We start from the raw sequence: 25,602 nt of genomic DNA on the forward strand, positions 1-25,602 counted from the left end.
GATCTGGGTATAATACAGAAGGAAGGGTGTTTATAGTTGTTCTTACATATCCATACGTTTGTCCTACTATAGTATTACTGTCCTACTATAGTATTAATGATGCTTTGGTAGTGGGAGGTAAAGTGAAGAAGTTTGATTGCTGGCCTTGTGTGTGACTCAAGCAGAGCCTCTCAGTACAAACCACTTTTTTTTATGACTTTTCACAGTTGCTTCTGTGAATCTGTCATGAGAAGAAATGGTTACTGAAAAGCTGATGGTGTGATAGATGAAGCATATTACATGAAGTTTCCTCTGTTTTTTTCACCAGACATCTGCTAGTTTCATTTGAAGCCTTCTCTTTATTGTGTTGGAGAGCTGGTGAATGACTCCCTGTTCACCTTTACCGTGCTTTTTGTGACACTATAGACCCTTAATGTATTTCTTCTCGCCTATCTGCCTTCCATGCTGTTAAGTCCAATCTACAAGTTGTTCCTTGTGCAGAAGCCATTTCACAAGTTTGCTCATTCTTTTCTCTCTCTGCCTTTTCCAGTTCCATTGCTATAGCTGGTGAGATGGGGCAAAGAGCAGAATAGCTCATATCTCAAACCAGGTAACATGGGGAAATGATGCTGCCTTTGTCAGCAGGTAATACTGGCTTAGGAATTTCAAGGCTGGGCACAAGCTAGTCCAAGCTAATGATGTTGTACGAATCAATCAAAGCTTAAAAAAAAGCCATATTTTGCGTCAGTGTCTTATATGAAGTAAGTTTTCTGGTTATGCTGCCTTTTTTCCCATTTAAAATGGGAATTTATGAAAATGAGTATTTGTCTTGTAGAGCAGTTCTTATGGACACCAGAAGGTGGCATAACTGATTTTCCTAAAAGTGTTTTGATTGTAAGACATACACAGGATGCTACTAAGCGTATTTTAAAGCTGTTGATCAAATTTTGATCTAAGGAAAGTTGAATCAGTTTAGCTCTTAAATATTTAAGGGAGCTATTTAAAGGCATACTCATTCTGCTCTTCTTCAAAATGTGAAAACTCTGGTGGGATTCATGCTGGCTTTTATATCTAAAGTTTTTGAAGTTGGAAGTAGTTTAACTGAAGTGCAGGATGGAAAGAAGGGGTTGTCCATCATGTGTTGTCATAGTTTAACCCTAGTCAGCAACTAAGCACCACCCAGCAGCTCGCTCTCTCCCCAGAGGGATGGGGAAGAGATTCAGAAGAGTAAAAAGTGAGAAAACTCATGGGTTGAGATAAAGACAGTTTAATAGGTAAAGCAAAAGCCGCGCGCACAAGCAAAGCAAAAAAAGGAATTCATTCACCACTTCCCATCGACAGGCAGGTGTTCAGCCACCTCCAGGAACGCAGGGCTCCATCACACGTAACGGTGACTTGGGAAGACAAACGCCATCACTCCGAAAGTCCCCCCCTTCCTTCTTCTTCCCCCAGCTTTATATGCTGAGCATGACGTCATATGGTATGGAATATCCCTTCAGTCAGTTGGGGTCAGCTGTCCCCGCTGTGTCCCCTCCCAACTCCTTGTGCCCCCCCAGCCTCCTCGCTGATGGGGTGGGGTGAGGAGCAGAAAAGGCCTTGACTCTGTGTAGGCGTTGCTCAGCAGGAACTAACTGTTATCAACACTGTTTCCAGCACAAATCCAAAACATAGCCCCATACTAGCTACTATAAAGAAAATTAACTCTATCCCCGCCAAACCCAGCACGTGTGTGCAGTGGAATTATTTCCTGAGCTGTTTTACAGAATCCTGGTTTCCCATGAACACATTGTTTAGATATCTTGCTTTACCAGTTTGCAAAATGAGACCAATTCCTGCCTGTTTTAAGCTCTTCAGGTTAGCTGGTGCTATGCAAGAATAAATAATTAAGATGGTAATTTATAAATTATAGTTTTATGCTGTAGCAACTCTAACCACCTGCAGATTTACAGGTGTACCAATGTTAAGTGTTAGAAGCAGTAAGTGGAAAGAGTGTGCAAAAAAGACCGATAAGCATTTAAATGAAAATCTGTTTTCAGCATAGTATGTATTTCGTTCTGGCAAACTGGAAACTTAGTCTTTGCGCAGTGTTGCCATGCATTTAATGACAAGTTGATGGAATAAGGCATTAGATACCACCTCGTGATGCTTTCCTTATTGGAGAAGCCTATCTCTGGGTCAGTCATCTCCACTATGGTGTGGATCAAAAAGTATTTAAATATACCTTAAAAGTAGGTATTGTTTCCTTTCAAAGATCCAGGGAGACTTATTCGTAGAGCGACTGTATCGGGCATAATTGGCAAGGTTTTAGTAGCGGGGGTGTTGGTGCAGGGGTGCCCTGTGTGGGATGAGGCTGTGACTGCCCTGTGCCAGACACAGCTGGAGTTGATTTTGCATTAAAACCTTTTTTTGTCTGAACAGTTAAATTAATTGGTGTAGGACAGAACCAAAACTTTTGAAGCATTGAGATATATGGGATTTTTTTTTTTCTTTCCTTCAGCTCCCTCTGGCAGGCAAACACCTGAATTACAGCTGTTTTATTTTAAACTCATTTCAGAGGAAGCTTGTCCCAGCTCAAAGTTATCACAGTTGTTTGGTGTTGTATATGTATGCATCAAAAAGAGATTTTTCAGCTGTAGAAAAGTAGATGACTGCAGCTGCAGAAGGTATTTCTTGTTTAGCTGACTTTTTGTACAGTCCTTTTGTGCATCACAGCTGTGCAATGCTGTTTCACCCCAAGGACCGCTACACCATGCTCATCTATTGATTTTTTTTTTTTTTCTGTAATGCGGTCTCTCCTGAGCCTGCTGTGATTCACTAGAGCAGCACAGATGAGAGCGATGTGACTGTTTTGCATAGAAGTCTAGTGTTATTTGCGAAATTGTTGGACCCTTTTTTTCTTAGCTGACTGAGGGTGGGTGGAAGGGAAGTGGTGCAGCTCTGCTGTTGGTAGCTGTCACCTGGGCTGAGCCCTTCGACCCACCTCCATGCAGTCCTCTCCTTCCTAGAGCTTCACCAATTTTTTTCAGTTCTATGTTTCCGAAGGACGGTTTGCCAGGGTGAAGTGATACAGTCACATATACAACACTATAAAGATGTAGAAAACTGCCTAGAGTGTACGGTAGCGCGGTGGGACCTGTATAACCCACTACATGGACGTTTCTGAAAGCACTGAACCTCAATTTTCATTAGGAGTCAGATGTTTGAAGTTCAGTGTGGCAGTCCTCTGTGTTATAAAATAGTCCTAAAAATTTTATGAAATAAAGGTTTATAATCAGGAGACTTTAAACTATTTGGTTTAAATATTTCATAGTTTCTAAAAATCCAGATAAGATGAGCACTCTTCTACGGGCCTTTCTAAAAACAGCTTGTGCTCAGACTTTTCCTGCTATGTGCAATTTTTTTATGCGAAGCAGTATGTCCTGATTTGATCCTAAATTATCCAGATAGTTACGTTGTCACTGATGGGGGTGTTGTAACTGCAAAGTTGTTCCAGTCCACTAAGTGAATATCTTAAAACTGTCACTTTAAATCAGCTTTGGAAATGAATTCATAGCTTTACGTTTGCCCACCATAACAAACTTGAATGAAGTAAATAACTTGCATCTTTTGAAACTTTGGCTAGGAAATGTACAGTTTTCTTTACATTTATATTCTCATAAATGCTAGAGAAGAAAGCAGTTTGTAACTTTCTTTCTATAATGTAATTATTACACAGGAATTTTGACATTTGGCAAATTAGAAATAGAATATAACGATGTATTTCAGAGAAACGGAACTGTTTAATATGAAGTGTCATTTTTGTGAACATTCTTTTTTTATCTTCTGGAAAAATCTAAATGTAAGCAAGGTATACATTTTGAAAGTCTCTTTTTAGTGTTAACAACAACTAAGATTGTGCTAATTCTGTGGCATGAACATACTCGTTGATTGTACACCCTCCCTACGCCCCATTCGGCTGAATGTTAAAGGCTGTGCCTTTTGGGTCCTTTGTATAACAACACTCAACAGTGGGAATTTACAGAAAACCTCTTTTTGCCATAGAAGATGACTAGATATCTTCTGAAGAGGAAGTATCCAACTCTGCAGAAATCTTGCAATTAAAGCTGTTCATGCACTTAGGACTGCAGATACTGAGGTGTAAATCTTCCTTGAGCTGTAAACACACATCTTCAGTGTCTTTGGTCCTTGCCCCCTCCCAGGGGGGGAAAGAACCCCAGAAAAGTATCCATTTTTGTCAATTTTCACTGCTGCTGTTGGGAATGGAAGAACATCAAAACAAGAGACCCAGTTACTGGGTTTTGCTTTCCTTTTGGGAACAGGTAGTGTGGAGGTTATCACCGGCTTGATTTGCTGAGGAAGGGAGGATCCTGAGCAAACCAACCGGGGAGTTCCCCCATGTTGTCTTTTGGGAAGGAGTCTTTGGACTACCTTTGTCAGACAGGAGGAGTTGGTTCCTGATGATTGCCTCTGGCTTATGGGCAAAAAAAAAAATTGAAGAGATGTAAAGTATGGGGGTTTAGTACAGGACTCCCTTTGTCCCACGTGGCCCATTCAGCTGTTCCAGCTTTGGTACTAATTCCACCTGTTCTCATGGCATTTAGTTGGAATGATCTGCGGACTTGAAACTCCTTTTCTAGTGTAGAGAAATTGTCCTTTTTTTTTAAACTGAATGGTGGAAATACTAACATTAGCAATAAACTGGAAACTGAACTTTTTTGCTGGGTAAGCCTTTCACATGCCTTTGTGTGTGAAGGCAAGCTGAACTTTAAGTTCAAGTTGCTATTTCATAAAAACTTGTATCTAACATGCTTAAGACTAACTGGTGGCAGATAATTAAATTGATTGAATCTATGTAAGTGTCAAATTTTTTGTGACTCCTTAAAGGAATCCAGCCAGCAGCAGTGCAGTGACCCTGGGCAGCATGGTGCAGCAGCTTCAAGTCTTCTCCTAGAAGACGCATTCCTGCTGTTTGTTGGCTCCCAGGTTGCACACAGCAATTTCTGACAACCTCGACTTGAAGCATCAGCATCTTTCTCAAAACCTCTTCAATCTCGTTCTCTGTCAATCTTCCCCGAGGGACTCGCCTTTAGATAAAGACGTCAGACTGCCCACATTGGAAATTTTGTGGATTGTGGGTTAGTAGACTAGATCCATCAAAGGTGACAAAGCAGTGGGAATTCCTGTGCTCAGAAAAATCTTTTTGTCTTTTAAAGAAATTGAGTCATTACAGAAACACACAATAAGAGCAGTGATCAATGTGCTTTGTTCTTGCCTCCCCATGCCTGCTCTTTTCAGTAGGGACTGCTCTGCGGAGGTGTGCAGGACCACAAAAACTCGCGCCAGTGGATAAAGACAGTAAGGTTTAGGGAATGCAAAATGACTAACAGATTCCATGTAAATAATGGAAGAATGAAAGAAAAAGCCTGTAAACTTTTATTTTAAGAATATTTTCCAAATACTTTAATCAACACATGACTAATGTAATTTGCAGTTTGCTGTCTGTGGCGCAGGAGATACTGAAGTTGTTAGTGGCTGGTGCTCAATCCTAGCCTTCTTTTAATTACCAAATTGTTTAATATATTTGCATCATATGAGTCAGATGTGTAAATGTGTTTAGGCATACTTTACTGAAATAAATTGCGCAGCCAACTGTCCATAACAGCTGTGGGGAAGTTGTTTAGAAATAAATTCTTTGTAGTTCACAGTTTGACCTAATAAAAATAACTGTTGCTTCAGACCATTTACTTTCAGTAGGGTCAGACTGGCTGCTATGGCTGCGCATTTAGAATTCTGTGGTGCTTTATTAAATATAATCACCTGGGGAAGATGAGCACAGTTCTCTGAATAAAATGGTTTTAGTTCAAAAGCATTTCTTCTTGTCAGCAGAGTACATGGGCTTAGATCAAAAGTTGGAAACCTTCATTAACTCACTTTGGTTTTACCTCCTACTAAGTGTTTTAAGACCTTATTTTACCTAATGCCTTTTATGTAAGAGTAGTTTGCCCAAGCAAAGCTGAATTTTTTTTTTTTTTTCCATATTATAACCTGTAGCTTGTCATTAAGTTAACAGTGCACCTAGAAGTCTAGTGCTAGAAACCTTACCTCAATCTTAAAGCAAAGCCCTCTTCAAGAATATATACAAGAAAATGCATAAAATGGCATAAAATAAAAACTATTTTCATGTCCAGAAACACACACTTACTGTGTTAGGAATAGATTTGAGATATTTCTGAGACTCTGTGTAGTTACAAAATATATCTAAAACTGAATTTAATATTTTAATAAATTAACCCTTCTAAATATTAGAAGTATGAATACTACAGGGATTAGGTTGGTTTGTTTGTTTCTTGTGTGTCCCCCTTTTCCTGCGAGTTTCTGGGAAGCTGACTTAAGATTTAGCCTAAGTTATGTTTTTTAAAATTGTTTTTATAATATCTGATTGTGACCTGATAGGAAATGGCGTGGGTTTTTTAACTGTTTACTGTTGCTGAATAATTTCAGAAATTTCATACTTAGGCTATCAAGATATTTTTCTTGATAATGAATGATACTTGCAAGGACCAGGGCTGTGGGTTTTTGAAGAATGTACGTAATGGAGAAACTCATTACTCAACGTGATTACTTCTGAGTCAGCCAGCTGCTACTACCTTTTTGGTTTGTTGAAGAACATACATTTTGGTAGTCTGAAACTCATGTGAGAACTCGAATCTTTCCTAACTGAGGTGTCTGGGAGGGAAGGGGAAGTGCTGTGTCAGATGCAGGGTAATATATAATTGTCATATATATATAAAAAAAGGTGGGTGTGTGTTTATATACATACAGTGCATATATATAGCGTGTGTGTATATATATACACATGCTATATACACGAAGACATGCATATATATAGTATGCATATGTATATTTATATATAAAAATAATTTTCACTGAAATCATGCATCCTAAAATGTTACTGCAGCAATTTCCTAATTTATACAGGAAAAAATGCTGAGTGGGTGAATGGCAAACTGCAGTACTTCTTGTTAAACATGTGGTACATGCCCTGACTGCTTAACTTAATATTTAAAGATTTGGGGATTTTTTTCCTATTTTAAAAATAGCCCTACACATATTGCTATAGAGACAGGAACCCGTACTGCTTACAGCATTTTGACTGCAGGAGGGGTTGGCTACAAACATAGTTTATCTCACTCCTTTGTGGTTTACAATTTGTGATTATTCCTTGTTCCTTGAGCAGTCAGCCCAATTTAAAAGAATTAAATGAATTTGATAGTAACTATTTTTGTAAGCATCTCTGTTCCATTTATGAGGCCATGTGCATCTTGATGTCTACAGTGCAATTGCTTCCAAAAGATGCTGTAACTTATATCTGGTGTCTGATGGCTTTTCCCCACCCCCAGTTAAAAAAAAATTTCTTTGAGACAACATAGTGGATAGTAAGTAAAAGTACACGTGTAATTCTTGGAACTGTCTTCAGCTATTTTAAAGCTTATTTCTTAATTTACTTAATTTAATTGAAAGGCTTCTTCTTTGTAAGATAGATCTCTGAGGTTTCTAGAAAAGTAGTAGTTTCAATAAAAGTGTTGCCAGGTACATATTGCGAATTTTTTTCTGTACTTCAATATTTGGGGAATGCTACAGTGTCACTGTGAGGGGATTGCAGGCATAACTGCACTGGTTTCCTTTGGATGCCTCTTTAGGCAGAGATTTGCTTTCCCTTTATATGAATTTTGGTATGAATATTTTCACGATATATAGTCAAAGAAATTGTATTAATTAACTGACTTGTATAGGGCAGTACTGTCAACACCATCTTTTAATTATTCTCTTCTAGTAATTGGAACAGCTGCAGTTTAATAGATTGAAAAGCTAGAGGTAGAGGCATGAGAAGCATCTATGTGAAGGGGAAAGAGCTGAAATAAGGAAGACAAACTATCACACTGTCAATTTTTTAGGGAACCTGAAGAAAAGTGTTACGCATCCTTATGTGCTCCTATTCAGTTTCTAGGCTTGTGCCTTTAGAGCCATATTTAAAACGCTGAAATGATTTGATGTTGAAATGATTATTGCATTTGCGCTCCGTGGCTTTGATGTGAATATTTTACTGGATTTTGGGCGTTGTGTTTTATTTTCTTCTATATCAAAATGGTCTTGCGTAGTAGTATGCATCAGCTCAGTGGGTTGGTAGTTGTAAGATACGCAGAAGACCAGAGCAATTCCAATGTGAAACTGAGTTTCTGCCTTCAGTTTGGAGCGAGCTTTGTTAGCGCTAGTATCATATAATAGAGGTTTCATCATATAATAACATACCCATTTTAAAATGGAAAAAACATGGCTTTGAATCAATGAATTTTTACAACATAGGTGTTGGGAAAAAATCTCAAAAGTCTGAAGATGTTTACTGGTCTTAACACCACCATTTTAACCTGTTTTTGTTGTTGGCATCTTTTCTATATGAACAAATACTCTATCAGTAGAAAAATAGTATAATGTTAGAAAACACAGTATTTGTGACACATATTTAGACCGTTCTGTTTACATTTCTAGATGAAAATGGGAGATGTAAATCACACAGTCGCTGTAACTTTGAACATTTTTCTGTAAGACTAAAATAAGCCTGGGGTTCTGGAAGTGCAGAAGACTCTTTAGGTCACACTAGAAAGGGTTTGCAAGGCTTGAGAATGTTTCCATATATCATAACCCTATTTCCACCTAGTGATTTCGGTTCCTCCGATACTTAGTAGATGAATAAAAGGAGGGAGGTAAGCAGCTTGTTAGAGCGGAACAGCAAACCTTTTAACTGCAGCAAATCACTTGACTGAGGAAATATTTTTCGTGGTGGTGGGGTTTTTTTTTGACAGTTTAAGGGCTGAAAATAGAAGTTAAACTCGATCTATGCAAACTGATGAAAATCCAGTGGCATGTCTAGAAGTTAACTTTTACTCTAGAATTCATTGGCATTTGAAGGCTAAGGATAAATATTTTCAGACTAGTATAGTTTTATGCTACTGGGCTCTGATACATCTTTCTGCCTGTGACTTTTTCTTTGAACAACCATGAGGGGAAGTCTTATGGGAAATGCAGAGATGGTTTAAAAGTTTTGTTGGAAGTATACACGCCCCAGAAATTTAAGCATACTGGGTTGTAAGAGGAGAACTTGTGTTTTATAATGAAGGTAAAAGGCAGCAAAGGCACATGTATTGACAGTCGGTATGTACAAAACAACGTGGTAGCAGCTTGGTGTTCAAGCTGTACAAAGGCAAGAGGCTCTCACAAGAAAAAGAAGAGAATCGCAAGGGAAGCTGTTTTAGCCGCATTCCTACCCTGAAGATCAGGGAGAGCTTGCAGGGGGAAAGATGCTGTGATCAGCATGTTCGCAAGGGGTGGTTCTGTGTGGTTTGTTCATGTGCTTGTGCAGTACGGTGCTGTGTGCCTGCTGCCCTCATTTGGGGCCAAATCCTCCTTGTTGGTCAATAGTGAGGAAGGATTTGGGGTGGGGGGGGAGGAGGAGGGGGAGGAAATGCCTTGCTCCTTTAAACACTCTTCTATGTACCTTCTTTTTGTGGGATCGGAGCTGCACTGCTGTACAGCCCCAATCAATAGCTAACAACTCCGGTCTGTAAAATGGCGGCTTCGGATCTTGCCTTTGGTCTTTTTATTTTCTTTTTTTTCTTCTTATGCCACCTGTTCAGTTACTTTATGGAGGAGTTTTCTGCAGAAGTGCTTGATACCCTGTCAGTTATTTTGCTGTCAGGGTGCTCAGTGCAGCTTTGGAAATACCGGTGTGGAAGTGATTGCTTAAAACCTAAAGACTTCCTCTTTCTCATCTCTTATATACAGAATAGAAGATATGTAAGAGACTCGGATAATAAGTAGAATATAACCTTACACAAGTTATAAATGGTAGATGCTTTTAATCTTGAATGTGAACTTGCTTGTGAGAAAAATGCAGGAAACCAGCCTCTTGCATGGTCCCAGGGAGCTGTTGAATCCGCGTAGTTATCGTGGGTCTTCAGCATTTAAGAGTTGTAAACTTGAAGAAAAGCAGATCTCCAGTTTGGTGTGTTTTTGTAGCACTTCTCTAGGAATAGCTATTTCCTCGGCAAGTAGGATTCTGCACAGATCTGTAGTGCTGCTTTTGGCCTTCAGTGCCAGTTAATTTGGGGACGAGTGGCAAAGCAATGTAATGTGAGAACAGAAAATGTAGTATATTCAGTGGGCACAATGCACTCCAGGAGATCAGGTTATTTTTCCCATATTTTTAAATGTGTGACTAAATTGTTATTTTGAAGTCTTAATTAAAATAACAGAATAATGTACTGTGATTTTTCTGTTGTCTTAGGAATAGTTTATGTAAAGCATAGAATACATTTAGGTAATCTTTTCCCTGGGAATACGCAACCGATTCATGACTGTCAGGACAAAAATGGTATTTAATTTATTTTTTTCTCCTTATGTGCAGATAGGTGATTCATTTCTCATGTGGTTCTTCTTTTGCAAGTGAAAAGCATATTTTTAGAGTACCTGGCACTGGTACTTCCTTCAATTCTGTATTTTGTGCCTTGGCTGTTTGTGTGTGTGCTGGACATTAGGAGATGAAGTTGGGCAGTGCTTGGGATTCATACACTTTAAAAAAAAATGTTAAGTTTACTGCTACTGGGTTTTCTGCAAAGGTTTTAATTAGGTTGCTTGTAAATTAAATGAAAAATAAATGGGAATAGAAGCACCCAAAGGAGAGTAGGTACTTGAGCACTAATGCTGCCCTCTATGCTGAATGATCTTGTTGGGGTCAGAAGTGGGAAGTAACTCTGCTTTCTGGATGTGCATCGATTGACTTAAATACCAGTCAATGCTTGGGAATGACTCTGTGGCTTGAGTTGGCTTTTATTTTACTGGTTGAAAGGGTATTTTGAGAGTTACTTTTGAAAAAGTGGCCCACTGATTGTCCTTAGCCTCATTCTTTTATATTAGTAATGCTGCTGTTAATAAATAAAATGTGTAATCAGCTCCGCGGGGTTGGCAGAGCAGGGAGATACAGACTTCAAAAGCGGTTACCAGTTGGTTGCACTGGCTGGGCACTCAACGTGAGGAAGGGAGTAACAGCACTTGCTTATTGTATTTTCAGACAGTTTCTGTATGATGGCAAATGCAAAAGCAAAATTAAGTGTATGAATTCAAAATAGTGATATTTTTGTTTGTGGTTATAATAGCTGCTACCTAACATCTCTTTCAACTTATCTTTTAGGCCTTCAGTGCAGAGAAGGCATGATCTGGTAGTCTGGTGTATGTGTATGTAGGAGGCTGTTGCACGCAGTATTTACAATGCGTGCAGACAAGCATGGCATGTAAATGCATGAATTCTTTTACTAAAAGCAAGACTTCTTTATGCTAAAACTGCATACTTGCTCTCTGCAGGGCTACTGTTTCTTAATATTTATAGCATATAAGCACTGTTGTCCTACACAGCAAATGTCTGTTCGGAATTCAAGTCGCAGTTTCTGTGAAATTTGTTGCCTGCGTTAATGCTGCTCATGTGTAATTTAGAACTTCCTCAAAGAAGTCGGAGAGAGCTCCTCAATTGTCAAATAGGTGCATCTAGTTTTGAATTAGTCCTCAGCTCTGATCATCCTGGGTTATTTTAGTTCCTTGCCTGTGGTTATGGTAACAGCTTCAAATGCCCAAAACTATTTTGGGCAAATATTTTCAATAATAATGATCACAAGCAGCAATTATTCCCTGGTGATTTCATCCCAAAAATAGACTTAACAATGTAGGTTTCACCATTACAAAAAAACCTATCAGAGTGTTATTAAATGTTATTAAAATGTTTAAAGTTATAGAAATTCTGCTCCTGGTTCTGTTCTTTATTGCTGAGTAGCGTGACAGGGTGTTGGCTTTTTTGTGATAGGATTAAGCTGTTCTGATGAACAGAAAAATTGTCATGCTGTACAAAGACTATTCTGAAATCTGTAGAATGAACATCTTAAACGGTGTTATTCTGGTCTACGGTGGTAATAGATTAAAAGTGATTTTTTAAATTTTTTTTTTTGTAAGCGAGTCAATATAGTTGAAGCTCTACCTTATTTTTCCCTAGAAACCTGCTCTGCTTATGCACAATATGCTATTAAATTCTCCGTTCCCTTTTTAATAGCTTGCCTTCTAAACTCCCCGCTGTCATCAGCCCCGGGAGGTCACCCAGCAGAGCACAGAGTTGCAGAGTGGTCCCTGATGGACACCTGCGTGCCCGTCTGCTTCGTCAGTTCTTCAGGCAATTTGTGAGCTGCTGGGGGGGGCGTTCAGAATTAGATTGTTGATAGCGTCCCTACAAGGACTGCTATTAACAGCATGCTACTCTCTGCTTCTCTACTGCAGAAGACAGTGGTATTTGTGTTCCCATAGCATGTTGTAAAATGCATGAGATTTTGCTCATCCTCCTTGGAAATGAGAATAGGAAAATGAGAGCATCCTGAACCAGAAGCTATTAGAAGAGCATGCAGAAACCTGCAGCGATTTGTGCTTTATTTTGTCTTCCTAGCTATGGATTAGAAGGACTGATTTTTGCAATGGGCTTTTTCCATAATGGCATTCTTGTATTGTTTGGTCAGAGCTTGCACAGGAGGAAAACAGGCTGCTGAATTTAGTCACTGATCTCTATTAGCCGTGGCCTAAGGCTATGCTGAGATTTATATCCCATTTGTATTGTTGCAGCTCAAAAGAAGAATGTTCAGAGGATGACAAGTGTATTCTGAGTAGGTATGTTGTTTCATTTTCATATGAAACCCATTTTTTTTTTTCTGCTTCCATTGGTTAGAAATGAGGTTAATAGGAAGAGAATATAGTACAGTGCTGCAGTGTCCCTGTTAAGGTAGAACAATGGCATCAGAAACAGTTCTTTAAAAATTAGCTGCTTTTATTAAATAAAGCTGCATTGTGCTGGTGTGCACAGTGCAGTCTTTTTTTTTTAAACATATACTGCAGTCAGCGCTTCCCTAACGAGGTGGCACTATTGTTGAGTTAGAAGGATAGAATCATCATATTGCTTTAGGGGACAGCAGGATTTAAAAGGAGATGCCTTGCAGCCCTGTTTTACAGATTGGAAGCATCGGTTTAAGGGCATTGGCAGAATCATTTCCTTGCTCTTAGCAGCAGCCACTGCTGTGTCAGTAGTGTGTGGAATGGAAGTCCTAGTTGGTAGTCTGTTATGGAAACGCTGTTTACTGTTATTGTAGTACCGTGGTGACAACATGCCATTGAAATGGAAAACGAGCTCTCCTGCTATCTGGAAATTCCCAGTTCCTGTGCTTAAAACATCCAGGTCATCGCCACTTTCTCCAGCATACATGTAAGTGAGAGAAATGAGGATAATAAGGTGGGATTGCTTTTGTGAGACTACCCTGGCAAAATACCCTGTTATACATTAAATGACATTGGCACTCAGAATTTTACCTTGTTTTCTATGTAGACCCCCCAGATTTTATCCTGGATGTCTCATGATGGATGTTGTGTCGAGTCTTTCCCTCTTTGTTGAAACGTAGAGAAATTGTGCAGATTAAGCCATGTTCATAATAATATCGTGTATGTTCATTTGAAAAGTTCGTGTTGCTGTTAATTTGTAGTGCTGATCTTGAATTGACAAGTTAAGCTTTGAGGCAGGCTTTGTAGTGTATATGCTAACATTTCCTCCTCCTAACTATTACACTTGGAATTTAAACATGGAATCACCTGCTGTATTGTACTGCACTTTTGTTCGTGTAAGTTCTTGTATAAAAGAAATCATCCTGCTTTGGTCTTGTTTTATTCTTGAAAGTCTTAGCCTTAATACAAATTGAATATCTTTTTACAAAGTTACGATAAAAGCTTGAAACATAAATATAAATAATTTGTATCTGAATACTTCTGTAGTTATGCAGTTTATCCATGTAAAGTAGCTTCACATAGAGGAGTATTTCAATACACATGGAAACAATACGCCTTTGTCTTGCCAAATCTTAATGGAGCTTTTGTTCACCTTTTGTTGCTGTGAGTTCTGTGTTAGCATATACAGGTGGCTTTTTTTTCCTTCTGTGGAATAAAACTAAGCATAGGGTACTGCTTCTGCCTTTATTTAAGGAAGCAGCTCTTGAAAATGAGGAAGAGTTGCTTTAAAATGCACGAGTAGCAGTGTAGATGACTTCCCTATCTGGAAATTACTGTAAAGACTATTACTTTCCAATAGTATTCCAGCCTAATATCTACAACATTAGTACTTTTAAGCTTGTATTGTCTTTTTGTAGATAGGCTTTTACTCCAGCTGCTGTAGGGACATGCTGTAAGAAATAGGTATTTACAGATCCTCTAAATGTCTTTTTTTTTTTTTTTTCCGGTTGTTGCTGGGAATTGCATTGATAAGCAGTGGAGCTGAAACAATACAACACCGTATGTGTGGTCACTATTGTACTCGGTCAGAAAGGCTGGGGTTCAAGGAGCTAACCTGGCTGTATAGAACCTGTGCTGTGCACGCTCCAATTTTAGATTAATTTTCATGGAAGTGCTTCAGCCTTTTCACTCACCGAATGCATCAAATATGTTTAAGGCCTCCAGAAATAAGCTGTTTCCAATAAATTGCTACTTAATATGACTTTTTAAAAAATATAACTGAATACAAAGAAAGTATAATGATAAAAAAAGAGTTGTGAGGCTTTTGAACCTATTTCAGGGAAACACTGTCTTTAGTGTTTTATGTTATGTTTTTGTTTCTTAAACTACAGTACTTATTAAATGCAAGAAAAATCAGAAATAGTCTAGTCTGATCTATCTGCTGCTGAAACCGAGCATTTCTTTTGTGTGTTGCCTTTAAATTGCGAATCTAGCTCTGTGTATGCCCTGGCTTTTATGATGGGGATCGTGTAGCTGATTATCTCAGTGTGTTGAAAGTATGTGAACAGGTTTAGTGATCATGCTTAACTATATGATGCTGAGCTTATCTGGAGCATGAGAAATATGTGATCAGCAGCCTTAATCATCTTTTTATAATGAGTCAGTTTATCCCAATGTTTATAGAGACATTTCTTCACTGGCACACAGTCCTGACACTAGCAGGACTCTTAAATCTAACGTTAAAGTTATTTGTATTTTATTATAAAGAATGAGAAACATTACAAAATGGCATTTATTTGATTAGGCAGTATATATCAACTGATAAAAAAACCTCATAATTTAGGTTGACCAGTAAAATAGGTGATGGAATTGATTATCTTCATTGCAGAGATTACAGTAAATTTGCTACTGTTTTATGTGATCTGCTGTTTTTCACGTTCGTATTTGTAAGTTTTCTTTCATAAGTAGTACTCTGCATACTGGCAAAAGGCTTATGTTTTGAGATTCGGGAATAAGTGGTGTGTGAAACGGAACATATATTGATGTAAAATAAATGACCATAAAACTCTTGAATTCCAGATGAACACTTCTATACTTGATATTTTGGATCTAGAGTATACAAAGGTATAATTGAGCTTTTAATCCCTTTAATACTTGACATCTTAATGTTATAAAGTAGGTTTGTAGTGTAATTTGGAATGTAATGTAGGGAGGTCTTAAAGGTAACTTTTTTTGGATACTTAAAATGAAATTCCAATTTTTCAGGTTTTTCTAGTAAAGTTGTCCTTAACTTTGAAAGCTTCATCCTGCTTATGATTTACAAGTAACTTATCTAGAGGTTAATCTGATTGTCAGGACACATAGATTTTATTAGTGTTTTATTTGGTCTGTGTACCCGGTACCTGAACTCTCCCTTAGTTTCCCTGTATCGAAATGCCAAGACTGGAGGTTACGAGCACGTTTGGCTTCTTGGATGAAGCAGGCATCGATGTACAAAGTACCACCATAAACCAGTTACCTGTCCTGCAGGCTGTGCAGCTGGGGCGGTTTAGCTCCTGTCTCTGCTTGAAAAGTTTGTGGTAGTTCCCGAGGTGGGGAACTGAGTACGAAGAGCTCGTCCCAGAGAGTCCTCTGCTGCGGGAAACTGGTGGCCGGGTAGTACATGAAATAAAGGACCTGCTGAAGTTGAGCTGGTGACTTTGTAGGTGAGGACGTGGTTGTGTTACTGGGAAGTCTGCTGGTTTTGCTGGGTCTGGTACTGCTTTCCTGGCAACGGGGAAGGAGCAGCAGTGAATCCTGGTGGTTTTGTTTCCCACCAGTTACTTGTTAGGGATATTTTCGGGATATCCAGAGTGCAAGAGGTAACTCTTCATGTTACACAGAAGACGAAGGGTCCCTGTGAAGGGAAATGCAGACATCCCCTGGCTTCTGGTGGAACTGGTCCAGAGTAGCTTGAGCTTTCCCCCAGGTTGATGGAGAGATGCAGTGACATTGTGTAAGGAAAATTAGATAGTATTAGAACTGAAGCACTGGCATGTGACCAATATATGTAGGTGTAATGCAGCCTGGCTCAGTGCGCGAGTTAGGAGTGTGCAGCTATGTGTGCGTGTGCATGCCTTTGTCAAGCTGCTTTACATTTTCTTTCATGACACTTGTGGCGTTGGGGTTTAGGATATAGATTCATTATGTCAAAATGAGTGTGAAAGCTGTTAGAGCAAGTTTATGCTCCGCTAGTGAAATCGTACTCGTATTTGCGGCTGTGTTGACTATGTGGGGACAGACCTGGGTGACTTCATATATTATGTGGGCAGGCGAGCAGTTTCAGCAAGTGAATCGGAGGAAAGGACAAAGTGAATAATACCGAGTCGGAAAAATGGTATTCCTTGGCATTGTAGCTATGTATTGATGGCCACACGTTAAAAACAAACAAAAACCAGTGACTGACAAAAGCAGGAGTTAAGAATTGAAGCACTACTTCAGAGAGGGTGAGGAACAGTTCAGAATTTGGTTATGTATAACAGCTTTGAGGTGTAAAGGAATATGTGTCCCAATTATTGTTCATGGGCCACGTCATGTCATACATTAAGAACTAAGAGGAGAATTCTTTCTTACTCACACTAGCAGCGTCATTTATCTTGTTTTCCAAAATTGTGCACATCTTCCATTAACATGAATGGAAGAAATGTTTGTGGAAACTCTGGAGATTAAAGTACTATGATCGACATCTACAAATAATTCAATAATGCAAAAATACTATTTTCAAAAATACTATGACATAGGATTAGAATTATTCTATAATCCTATGTCATGTGAGAATGTTTGTTAGCTGTTTTCTGAAAAGTTAAATGTTCAGTTAAGTGTTTTTCATCCCCAACATGCCATGTTAGAAATAAGTAAAATAAAAAATAAAAAAAAAAATCTTAATGCAGAATAATCCATTTGTAAACTTAGTGCCTTCTTTCCTTTTACATGGAACAGTGTGTTGATATTTAAAATGGAAACTATCCTCTGCATGTGTTCATAAATAACTGACTAATGTTAGGAGAAATCAACAAATGCAATATTCCAAATATATTGCTATCAAAGGGTTTGCAGCAGTCTCGTCTATCCTGAGTCATGTGGTTGTGAAATTTGTCCGATAGGAAATGCTTTGCAGTCATGGAAATCAGTTACTGTGCAGAAAAATAGAATAAATTCTTAATACTCTGGAGTAATCAATGTTAGTTTTAGCAGCTCATATAGGTTATACAGGTTAACACTTTTGTGTCTTCTTTCAAATCTCTGATTTGATCTACAATGAGCTCTTTGAATTTATTCTGTACAATGATATATGCTTAAATGGGAAAGGTGTGTATGCGTAATTCATCAGACATCTGGATTAGGCAGTTCTCTTCTGTGAGACACCCTATGTGTCTCTACAGTCTTCGTTGGTCATTTTTAGTAAATAAACCCTTTTATTGGGCTCTTGAGCATTTGACAGATTACAGGATATTCACACCAAAACAGACTCGCCTGTCTTTGGCAACATTTCCATTTTAAGCAATTACTTCCTAGATACTTCAAATTTCAACATGTTGAAAGTCAATGTGCGGGTTGACATCAGTTTTTGAAACTAATCTGACAATGCCTGCAAACAGATGAATTGGGTGGGGAGTAGAAAGGGCTCATATCTTATAAATAGAAGACTGCTTTTAATCGCAGCGATTTTGTATATAGAGTTCTCATTTGTGCTTGTTTATCTTACTTTTGCTTTTTAAATAATAGGTATTTCAGTAGATTATTGTAAGTTCGAAACGTGAAATTTCATTGCAGTAATAAACTGGCAAAAACAAGGCGGAAAAAAAAACCCCAAACAACAAACCTGGTTGTCATGAAGTTTTCTAGTGCTAGTGATTTTTCTGGGCAGACCTTTATAGGTGATGCTGTGGCTTACAGGTCTTCAAAATCATATTCTCCTTATACAGTGTGATGTTGCAATATTGGCATTATGTTGTGACATGCTAAAGCATCCTTATTGAATTATCTTGAATATGTTACTCATCCTATTCTGCCAGAATGTCAGTTCTGCCAGTTTGTCATTTTTGCCATTATTTCCTTGTTATTGTGGAAAAATCTTGTGCAATCACTTTCTACTCATTGGCTTTTCTAGCGTTATGTAGTATTTTCTGTTGAAGTTTGGATGGGGATACCTGTGGATTTTCATGAAGTGAAATTGGTGAATATTGGTGTTTTAAAATAATAGTCACTTGTTCTAAATGGCAGTAGTGGGAATTGTAGTGTAATAATGTGTAGCTACAACTCTAAAGTGGAAGCGCACATTATATTACTGCTGTAATATTTTGTCCAGCAGTGACTGAGATTGTTGCAACATCTAAGTTGCAAAAATGTGTTTTTTTCATGGGATGGACAAGTTACCCACACTTGTTATCTGACATGCTTAAATTTAAAGTCTTTATCATGTAGGAGGAAAATATTTTACGATTTAAAGTAATTCATGCCCCCCTACATTCTTCCCAGGAGATTGTAACAAAGGAATGCTAAAACAACTGTGAGAAGTAACAAAGCAAGAGGAATGGTAGAGCAGACCTAAGCAGCAGAAAGAGCAGGGGTTAATTACCAAACCCTAATGTCAGAATCTTGTTTACTTTTTTTGCTGGCTTTTAAGCTATCGAAATTATTCTGTACAATATATAGGGAAAAAAAAGGCCACACTCTGGAAGGGAGTTGTTCCTAAATCTGTTACAGGAATACAGTAGGATGTATATTCTATGACCAAATCTTGAATGTGCAGATGCCACCTTAGACATATATAGGTTTTTGTCTCTAAGGAACCATTCTGTAAACTGAACAATTTCTATGTGTATGAAAACTAAATTTAAAGACGCATCAGGTAGAACTGTAATCTGCTGGTGCATGCAAAATGTTTTTCTTAGGCGTTTTGTAATGCACAGGAAGTATTAAGCTGCCTAGCTAAAATTATGGCTGGCCTTTTGAACACTGAAGATGAAATATAAAGGGCAGAGAATAGGATGTGCAGTGTCAGTCCAACCTAAACGGTGAAACCTCTGAGTGACTGTCGTATTTTACCTTTTTGAACATCAAGGAAATAAAGTAGTTCTGCTTCTGTAGAAAAGCTACAAAGCATGTGTATTTGCTTTGCTTTCTCTGTTTTTAATAGCAGGAATCAATAGACTAACACCAACTTTGGCAAAAAGTCATTAGAGAACTGTTTCTAATTTAGCATCATTAAACAATCTGAGTCTGCAAATTTAAGCTACCAATGGCTCAGTGAATGTAAACCCTTTGTCAAATAGATAAATGTGGATGTGATACTAAGGCTCCCAGAGAGACTAAATACTGTTAGGAACAAAAGCTTTATAGCAGTGACTGAGCCAAATATTGCTTTGTTTCTGTGGAAAACAAATTTGAATTAACCAGCAGGCTGTAATTATGCTGCAAACAGCTTGAGACCTCTGATAGTTTAGTTGTTTAAGAAGGAATTTTGAGGAGACTATTTTCTGTGGGTGTATCCTTGGGAAATCACACCGAAACAGTTGATGATGTTGCTCAGTCCTCTTCTGATGGCTTTGTGGGACTAATTTTATGCTGGCTTTGGTCACAGTGTGGCCTTACTTTGAAGTGATACAAAAAGGTTCAAGTGATGTTGGGAATATCCTTGTTTCTGTGTTGTCCTCCTTTCCATCCAGATCCATTGGTGTTTGGAACAGCAATCGTGTCTTCAATCTGAGTGTTTCTAGTAGCTTGCTTTGCTGCTGTTGACATCATGGGCTTGTGTGTTTGGGCAGAAACTTTTTGTCAAGCTGGTGATTGTGTGTTGAAATCCAAAGAGACTTGACTGTATTTTCACAAAAAAGTAAAAGAGAAAGGTTAAGGGCTTGACTTATGCACTGGTTTCCAAAACTTTGCCTCTAGAATAGCTTGAGTAGGTTACCCTGAGCCTGACGGCGGTTGGAACAAGGTTCGGTGTCCCTGTCCTTCAAGTTGGTTTGAGGATGTTGTTGTTCCCCTCGTGGCCTTGCTACCTTTGGTGATTGTGCTTGCAGAGCAGCTCAGGCTACATTGCTTCAGTACTTAATTTCCCCTTCGGACACCTTCTTAAGCTGGTCATTGCAATGAGCATCTCATGCTGTAACTGTGTCCAAACAGCAGTTAAAGTTGGAGACCTGCCTGCCTCTGCTTGCTGCCCATCAGCATGTGTCCAGAAATGATCTTTGTCCTTCTTGGGTTTGGGGGTTTGGAAGCCCTATATCCTCCTCTGCTGCTGCCCTTGGCTAGAGCCTTGTGAAAGTAAAATGCCACTTCTCACTGGTTTGCTCTGCTCTGCTATATGTTCTCCTTTTACAGAACACCCTTAGTTAAGAGGAAAGGTGGAAAATGGATATAGGAACATCTATTTGTTTTTTAATTTAAAAACCAGTAAGCTTTATTTTATGCCTTTCTCCTGGAGTGGAGATTTAGAAAAGCTCAAAATCAGGTTACTGAACAAATGTTTAAATGTTCTGCTGATACTGCTGTCCTAATCTATAAACAGGGTCGTGTAAAAAAAGAGATATTAAAATATAAACATCAGAGCATTGCCCAAGGTGAGCATTATTCTGCACTAGCTGCTGTAGCTGCTTTTGAAAATCGCACCCACAGTAGTTAAAATGCAGTGCTAATTCAATTGAGGTAAAGGTTTGCAAACTTGGGTTGTGGTGGCCCCTTTCAAGTAAACAGCATTAAAACAGCATTTTTAAGCAATGCAGTAACCTGATAAATACAAAGTGTTTCTAGTTATGTTATCCGCCTCTAGTTCATCTATTAAAAATACAGCCTTTAAACTGCTCAGTACAAACAGTGACATCTGAAGCTGACGGCATGGAACTAGTGGTCATAATAAGAAAGAAAAAAAAGCCATTATTGGTACTCCTAATGCTTTGTGTGTACCACAGGTCATTTTGGTCCTGCCTTCTATGGCTGTTCTTGTGTTCATCCTACTTTCAGATCTTTAGCAGCAGCCTGTGTCAGTACCTGTATGCCCCCAAAGCAAGAACTGAAGTTTGCTGAACATGATGGTTGGTCTTTTGCGAGAGGTGTTAACTTGCTCTGTCAACCTATCGGAACAAAAATGACCTTTTGTCTTGTTTTCTTTTCTAGCTGGAGTTATGTATCTAATTTAAAATGTAAACTTGCATTTCTATAGAAACTTTTGCTGTATAAGAAACCATTAACAAATTATAAAACTGGCTAGTTTTACTGGGTTACTGATACTACAAAGGAATTAAGTTAGAAACTCCTGTTGAAAAAATAGTAATAAAAGGATGAGATGTTATTTTAGAGGAGGACAAGTGTAAAAGTAACTTCTTTGTCAGAATAAAGGATTTTCTGAAATTGTATGGGTAGAAGATACAGAATGGAAGAAACGTGAAATACCATGAGTCTGTAATTTGTTCATCTACATTATATTAATATTTGAATTTCTTAATAGAAGCATTATGAGATTTTCTTTTATACAATGCTGCCATATCAGTTATGCTTATTGAGCTCCTAGGTGGCCATGTAATTTGGGGAATTCCTAAATTCATTACTCACGAAGCTGGAACATCTGTTCATAATGGGAAGACAGTAAGATGGTCAATACTTAAATTATTTTTTGGCAGACTAAGCATACTAAAATACTTTTTGGCAGATTATGCATACAAAGTAAAGAATTACTCTATATCTAACAGTAAATGAAAGATTCATTGTATTTCACTAGCCTTTTCATTAATAGGTTCATTAGCAAAATACATGCATAGCTGTAATATACCAGATTTTTTTGATAGATCATGAAATAGTAGAGATTTGTCTTGTAATAATATCTTTATATGAAATTGGAATCTGGTTCTTACTTTGCTGATAAATACCAGAGTACTGGCACATGCCAGGAGTGATTGCTGAAGATGCCATTTACCAGTGACCAGAACGCTTGCAGTCATGGTTCATTGGACAGTAATTTGACAGAGAAAATAAGGTTATAATCCTTTCAAAAACAAGCTATTGAGCTTCACCAAATTAAGAATTCACTGTCTGGCCAATATGGCTTTGGCAAGCTTTTGCTGAGTTATGTAAAGACTGTGGGTTTTAAATAAATGGGAGAACATGCACTCTGAAATATCTGTAGCTGTAGGCTGAGCTCCTTACTTTGTTTTCAAAGACACTGCACTATGCTCTGACAATTTCAAACAGGTCAATGGTTTACTGATGTAAACGAACAAATCCCCGATAATATTCATAGTTGCCTTGTTTCTGTTGCATCAGAATGAGTTTAATTTCTGAAGAAAACATCATAACAGAATATTGTTTTATTTCATTCCTGCCACTGAGTGCTATACAAAGTGGCAATGCCGTATTTGGATATTTTAGTCAACAGTAAACCTTGTCTTAGTTTCCACAGATCCCTGCTTTCATGGGTCACCTGGATGCCTCTGAACTGTTTTAACAGGTTAATATTTGCTAAGTGCTTTAGAAAGCAATTTGCCTCCCTGAATCATGTTGTAACTCCAGCCAGTTCAAAAATATTCGTCAGTATTTGCTGGAAAGTTCCATTACTTAAAGCATGTTTTGAAGGAAGGTACAAATCCCAGTTATGCTAGAGGTGTGGACAGCTGTGTTTGTCAGCAAGCCTTCGGCTAAGGATTGAGTGAATAAGGTTCATGTTCTGGGTCCAGCTACAGGGTCTCGTATCCTGTCCCTGGTCACGGGGTTAGTGGCTCTTCTGCTGTATACGTATTTCTGTTTAAAGTCCGTTCACAGTTTCCATGATTCACTGCGTTTAATCTAGAGAGATTGCATACAGAATCGGGAGCAGCAACGGATGGAAGTCCTGTAAACACTTTGGTCAGTCTGTGTGTTTTCAAATTGCATATTTTGTGTTCTTCTGAAATACTAAGCTCCCTAATGTTTGTGGCCAGTCTAGGTATTTACTCAAGCCACTTCTCTACGTGCAGGTGCTAGTAATTAAACCTAGAAACTCATGAAGACTTGTTGAGAAGATTTTCACTTTCCAGTTGTCCTTTCATTAACAGAAGTCAGGTGTTCTTGTTGTTACCCCACTATATTTTGTCCTGTGTTGTGACAAGATTTAGGGAATTACATACCTGACTAGTACTTAAAAGCCACTGAACTTGTATCTTTCAAATCAATGAAATATTAAATAAGACTACTGAATTGTTCCATTTGAACTTTTTCTCTACTAGGGTGGGGCTTAGCTGCGGTTTTCCTTTGCCTGCACTATGGAAGAAAAAAAAAAAAACCAGAACACAAACGCAAACCCAAAAATTTAGTGTAGCTTCTTCACATTAGCTTGGAAAGACTCTTGAACTATTGTAGTATTTTTTTTTTTCATAGCTCAACATTTGGCTTACGGTCATCTTTCTAGTTCTAAAGTAATTGCTAATTGCACAGATTGTCAAAGAGGGTGTTCAGGTACCTTTTAGTAGATGAATAAGATTAAAAATAGTACCTTTAGAGAGAAGATAAATGAAAGCAAACCTAGTGGCAATCATCTGCAGAAAGAAAACTTATGTCTTTTTTTAATGGTAAAAAGCAAAACTATATTCCTTCAAAATTGACAGGAAGTTAGGAAATTAAGATATATAAATAATATCCGTATAATGCACACTCCATATTTCATTGCTACAAAAATACTGGTTGGAAGTACTTGGAGGATTAACTTAGAGTCATGAGAAAAGCACGTTTGGTTTTCTAGCTAGGAAAAAACTGCTGTACTTGAAAGAATCAACATAAGGTTAGAAAGAAAATTCTGAGTGACAGCTTATTCTGTGATAGCAACTGATTAACCGCCGGTGCCTTTCTCTGAACTGGGAGCCACTGCTTCCCAGAGGTTACAAAAGACTCGGGCGGCTCCTCTGCCTTCCTGTTGCCATGTTAATATTCATTTCACATTAAACCCCACCATTCCCTTGTTCTTAACACTATCACGTTCAACCCCCTCCACACCAAGTGCATGCAATGCAAGTGGTGTTAATATTCACCTTTAGAGCAACTTGTGAATTATCACTACATGTTATTGTCATTTTAGCTGTCTCCTCCAACTTTTTTTTTAACCCTGCTTAAAAATGCTACTGGCTGCACTTCTTGTTTAATGATTTCTATTGATCAGAACAGTAAAATTAATTAGAAAATGAATTAGCTTTCTTCTTTGGTAGTATGCTTAATTGTGATATACTGTACTTACAATAAAGTAAAAAATCGATATGTTTACATTTGGTCGTATCTAATTATTTATAGTGCTTAGCAGACCTATGTTAATGAATGTAAATAATGCCTTTGGTAAGTGTCCAGACAAGACAGATGTACTTACTGTGTTTTTGTTGGGAATTTGGTTGGATATAAAGCATGTTACCCGTCTCTTCTGGGAGTTATTTCTGAATATTGACTTTACAGCCCCCCCAAACAGAAGTTATATTCTGAATAGTTTAAAATTTCTTGGCAGGGCAGTTTGAAATTACTCTCGTTGGATATGATATAGTGCTTGGGTTTTGCTGTTTCTTTGTGTATTGGTATCAACACAGTGTGTAAGAGCTGTTACATTTTCACTTTGTCTTTCAAAGATGGGTTTCTCTTGTTGCGTGAAGATAAATGTTGAAACTGGTACAAAGCCAAGGACAAACTCATAATTTCTGGTCGCTCTGGGAGTGCTCTTTTCCTCTTGGTGAATGTCACAAGGCTGGGATTCAGGGGATCAGTGCGCTGACGCCAGGTCTTAATGCTGACTTGCATTGTAACTTCTGCCAAAACCAGCTCCTGAATGTCACTTTCTGCATGATGGGAGCGGTACCCTGCCTTCCTACACTGTTAAGCTGTAGGTGAAAAAGGTGGTGTATTTAAAAATTTTTTTTAATTTGTCATAGTTGTTTAGAAATAAAGCAAAAACCAGTATAGGAATAATATAATTTGGTTATCTTTAAATCAGTTCATTCTTGTGGAGTCACAAGCGGTCAAGTTAATGTTTGAGACTAAAACTGTAACATTTATTTTCTGGTGGATTTTTATAGTGTGGAAGTTTGCAATTTTTAATGTCTAATTCGCATACACAAGTTCCTGTACATACATAATAGCAAATGTGGAAGAGAAATAGTGAAAATCTCTTCTGCAGAAGAGCATCAAGTTGTGAGCTGCTGAGCTTATATGTGTGATATAGGTATGAGACAACTGCCCATTATGCATTAAAATCAGGTAGGGGAAATAACGGCTTATAGCCAC

The 25,602-nt window shown here is 38.1% G+C and overlaps 1 protein-coding gene across 17 annotated transcripts in view; it reads left to right on the plus strand.

Annotated features, from left to right (window-relative positions):
- The window catches only part of KLHL13 (kelch like family member 13), a 90,198-nt gene that overhangs the window by 38,719 nt on the left and 25,877 nt on the right, over positions 1 to 25,602 (plus strand). The window contains exons 1-2 of one of the 17 annotated variants that reach the window (XM_075162082.1): positions 11,886 to 12,732; positions 13,209 to 13,321. The exons of 14 other annotated variants lie outside the window; for them this stretch is intronic. In XM_075162082.1, the coding sequence (XP_075018183.1) occupies positions 13,224 to 13,321 (98 nt within the window). In that variant the 5' untranslated portion in view covers positions 11,886 to 12,732; positions 13,209 to 13,223. Of the gene's footprint in view, positions 1 to 11,885; positions 12,733 to 12,841; positions 13,322 to 25,602 lie in introns of those variants that run through there. 2 more of the 17 variants (XM_075162095.1, XM_075162081.1) reach the window with 2 other exon arrangements.

The sequence above is a fragment of the Calonectris borealis genome, chromosome 13, assembly GCF_964195595.1.
Source record: "Calonectris borealis chromosome 13, bCalBor7.hap1.2, whole genome shotgun sequence".
Classification (NCBI taxonomy): domain Eukaryota; kingdom Metazoa; phylum Chordata; class Aves; order Procellariiformes; family Procellariidae; genus Calonectris; species Calonectris borealis.